Below are 2831 nucleotides of genomic sequence, written 5' to 3' on the forward strand. Positions count from 1 at the left end.
ACGGGGCCCTCGGACGGGCCGAGGGGGCGGCGGGTCCCGCCGCTCCGCGCTCCCGGGCGGCCGAGCGAGCGGACGGCGTCGGGCACGGCCCCTCCGCCGGGCACGGCCGGATCCGGGCCCCGCTGCCCCACCCCCCGCCCCGTCCCGCCGCAGCCGCCCGCCCTCCCGGAGCCCCGACAGCCGCCGGGACCGGTCCCCAGCCCGAACCGGGGCCGCGACACCCCGGGGTGGCGGCGGGGGACGCTCCCAGCCATGTACCGGGACGAGGGGAGAGAGAAAAGCGCCTCTTACCTGGCTGGTTTGTGTGAACCCCCCGCCCGAAGCCCCCGCGCCCGGCGGCACCGGGAGCTGTGCCGCGGAGAGCATCCGCCGGAGTCCGAGCGGGCAGCGGGGACGGCCGCGGGCTGAGTCGCCTTCTGCCCCTCCTATATACCGCGGCAGGCGATTAATATTGCATCACCCTTATTTTAAATTTTCAGAACCCACAACATAATGTAATGGCATAAGGGCATTTATTATTAAAGGACATTTGATTGGGGAAAAATCATTGGGGCCGATTGGAAAAACACGGTGCGAGGGAGCGTTCCGGCTTCCCGGCGACCTGCAATTAAAAGGCTGAATTCGTAAGGTCTTTCCCTAATGGGGGGAGGAGGCTGAGACCCGGTTCTGAGGTTTGATGTTTGTCACTCATTGAAATGCTGAAGTGAAATATTCAGAGGAGGCTCGCGCTTCGATCATTAATTTTTAATCGTTAAGGTGCTTCTGGGAATCGTAAATAAAAGCCTTTCCCCCTTTTAAACAGCATCAGAAATGAACCCGCGATCGGTTTTGTTGGGGGGATTTTTGTTCCCACCCGACGGGCGGGACGCGCCCCGGGGCCGGCGGGGGCGGAGGGGGGAGGGGGGGGCGGCTGCCGGTCCCCCTCCGGGCGGTCCGCGGGCGCGGAGCGGGGCCGGGGCCGGGGCGCCGACGGCACCGCGGGGGCCCGGCGGGGCGAAGCCGCGTCCCGTTCCCCGGGAGGGACGCTCCGCCGAAGGCTTTTCGTTGGTTTTGCGCTCGCAAGTGTTTTCTTCGGTGTCGCCGGCGCTGCCGCGGAGCGCCACGTCCCTTCGGGTTGAAAAATAAAGCTTTATTCCAGAGCGGGGCGCGGAGCGGCGCTCGCTCGGACGGGGCGGCGGAGGGGAGCGGGGCCCGGCCCGGCCCCGGGGCGCGCTCCCGGCGCGGCTCTTCCCCGGGCGGGACGGAGTCCGGGGAACGGCGGGGGCCCCGCGGCCCCGCTCCGCGCTCGGCGCCGGGGCCGGGGCGGGGCGGAGCGGAGCGGGGGTCCGCGCCCCGTCGGGGCCGCGCCGTCAGTGCACCGCCGAGTACTTCATGCGCTTCTGCTTCTGGCGCTGGTTGCAGAACCAGACGCGCACCACGTTCTTCTTGAGGTCCAGCTTCTCGGCGATGGCGGCGATCTTCTCGGAGGAGGGCCGCGGCTGCAGGGCGAAGTACGCCTCCAGCGAGCGCTTCTCGGGGGCGGCGATGGAGGTCCGCTTGCGCTTGCGCTCGGCCCCCGCCAGCAGCTCGGGGCCGGCGGGGCGGTCGCGGTGGGCGGCCTCGGCGCCCTCCAGCCAGGCCTGCAGCACCGGCCGCAGCGCCGTCATGTTGTTGTGCGACAGCGTCAGCGACTCGAAGCGGCAGATGGTGCTCTGGCTGAGCGAGCCCACCCCCGGCAGCTTCAGCGCCGCCAGCGCCGCCCCCACGTCGGCCTGGGTCACCCCCAGCCGCACCCGCCGCTGCTTGAAGCGCTCGGCGAAGGCCTCCAGCTCCCGCGGGTCCGACTCCGCCTCGGGCGCGGCGGGCGGCGGCGGCGGCCCCCCCGGGGGGCCCACGGCCACGGGCAGCGGGGGCGGCGGCAGCGGGGCGGGCAGGGCGGGGGGCTCGGGCAGCCCGCCGACGGCCAGCGAGGGCGAGAGGTGGTCCAGCAGGTCGCCGCCGTCCAGCGCCGGGTGCGGGAGCGGGTGCGGGTGGGCGGCGAGGGCGGCGGGGTGCGGGAGGGCGGCGGCGGCGCAGGGGACGCCGCTCATGGCGGGGAAGGCGGCGTCCGGCTTGAAGGGGGGGGGGTGGTGGTGGTGGTGGTGGTGGTGGCCCTTGGCGTGGGGGACGATGTCGACGGCCGCCAGAGCCTCGGCGCGGGCCAGCAGGCTCTCATCGAAGCTCCCGAATATATTGCCCTGCAGCTGCGAGCAAGAACGCGCATGGTGGAGTCAGTGGGGAATACTGTCATCGCCGGATGAAAAACCTGCCCCGGCACCGCGATTCCTCCTCTGAGCTCAGGTCATAAAAATTAATATGAAGGCAGCAGCCCTGCCCGCGCAGACGTGCGGATCAGAGACGGGAGCGGGAGAGGGGGGAGAGAGGTTCCGAGACGCGCGATTGTTCTGGCGACATGAAAAAAACATTAAGCCGGTGCCTGTCAGAAAATGTGCCTTAAAGCGGTAATTATGCTTCATCTACATACCTGCGGGGCCGGGAGGCAAACTCTGCGCATCGCCTCCGCGCTGGAGTGCAGGCTGGAGAACTTGGGCTCCTGGAGGGCGGCGTGCATGGCGAACGGCTGCTTGGCGTTCATGGCCATCATCTTTGCGCACCTCGCAGGTAGGCAGCCCCTGACATCGGCTCGGGGTTGTCTCTCTGCCTCGCTACTGCCCAAGTGAGCGATTTTCGATGGCAGAGCTTCCCCTGCGCGCCCGCCCGCCCCCCCCAACCCGCTTCTTCACTCATCTTACACGCCGCCTGCCAGGAGCGGGCCCCGCGCACGCGTCATGCGCCGCGGGCAGCGCGCGGGC

General features: G+C 69.9%; 1 protein-coding gene across 1 annotated transcript; it reads right to left on the reverse strand.

Moving 5' to 3' along the window:
* Positions 1-1349: 1349 nt before the first annotated feature.
* POU4F3 (POU class 4 homeobox 3) lies at positions 1350-2623 on the reverse strand (the record flags this gene model as incomplete). The annotated part of the gene is made up of 2 exons (XM_082490002.1): positions 1350-2222; positions 2504-2623. 2 exons carry the CDS (start codon positions 2621-2623, stop codon positions 1350-1352), a joined length of 993 nt encoding a protein of 330 aa, XP_082346128.1.
* Between the last annotated feature and the right edge of the window lie 208 nt (positions 2624-2831).

This window comes from Vanellus vanellus, assembly GCF_965231255.1.
Source record: "Vanellus vanellus genome assembly, chromosome: 13".
NCBI lineage: Eukaryota > Metazoa > Chordata > Aves > Charadriiformes > Charadriidae > Vanellus > Vanellus vanellus.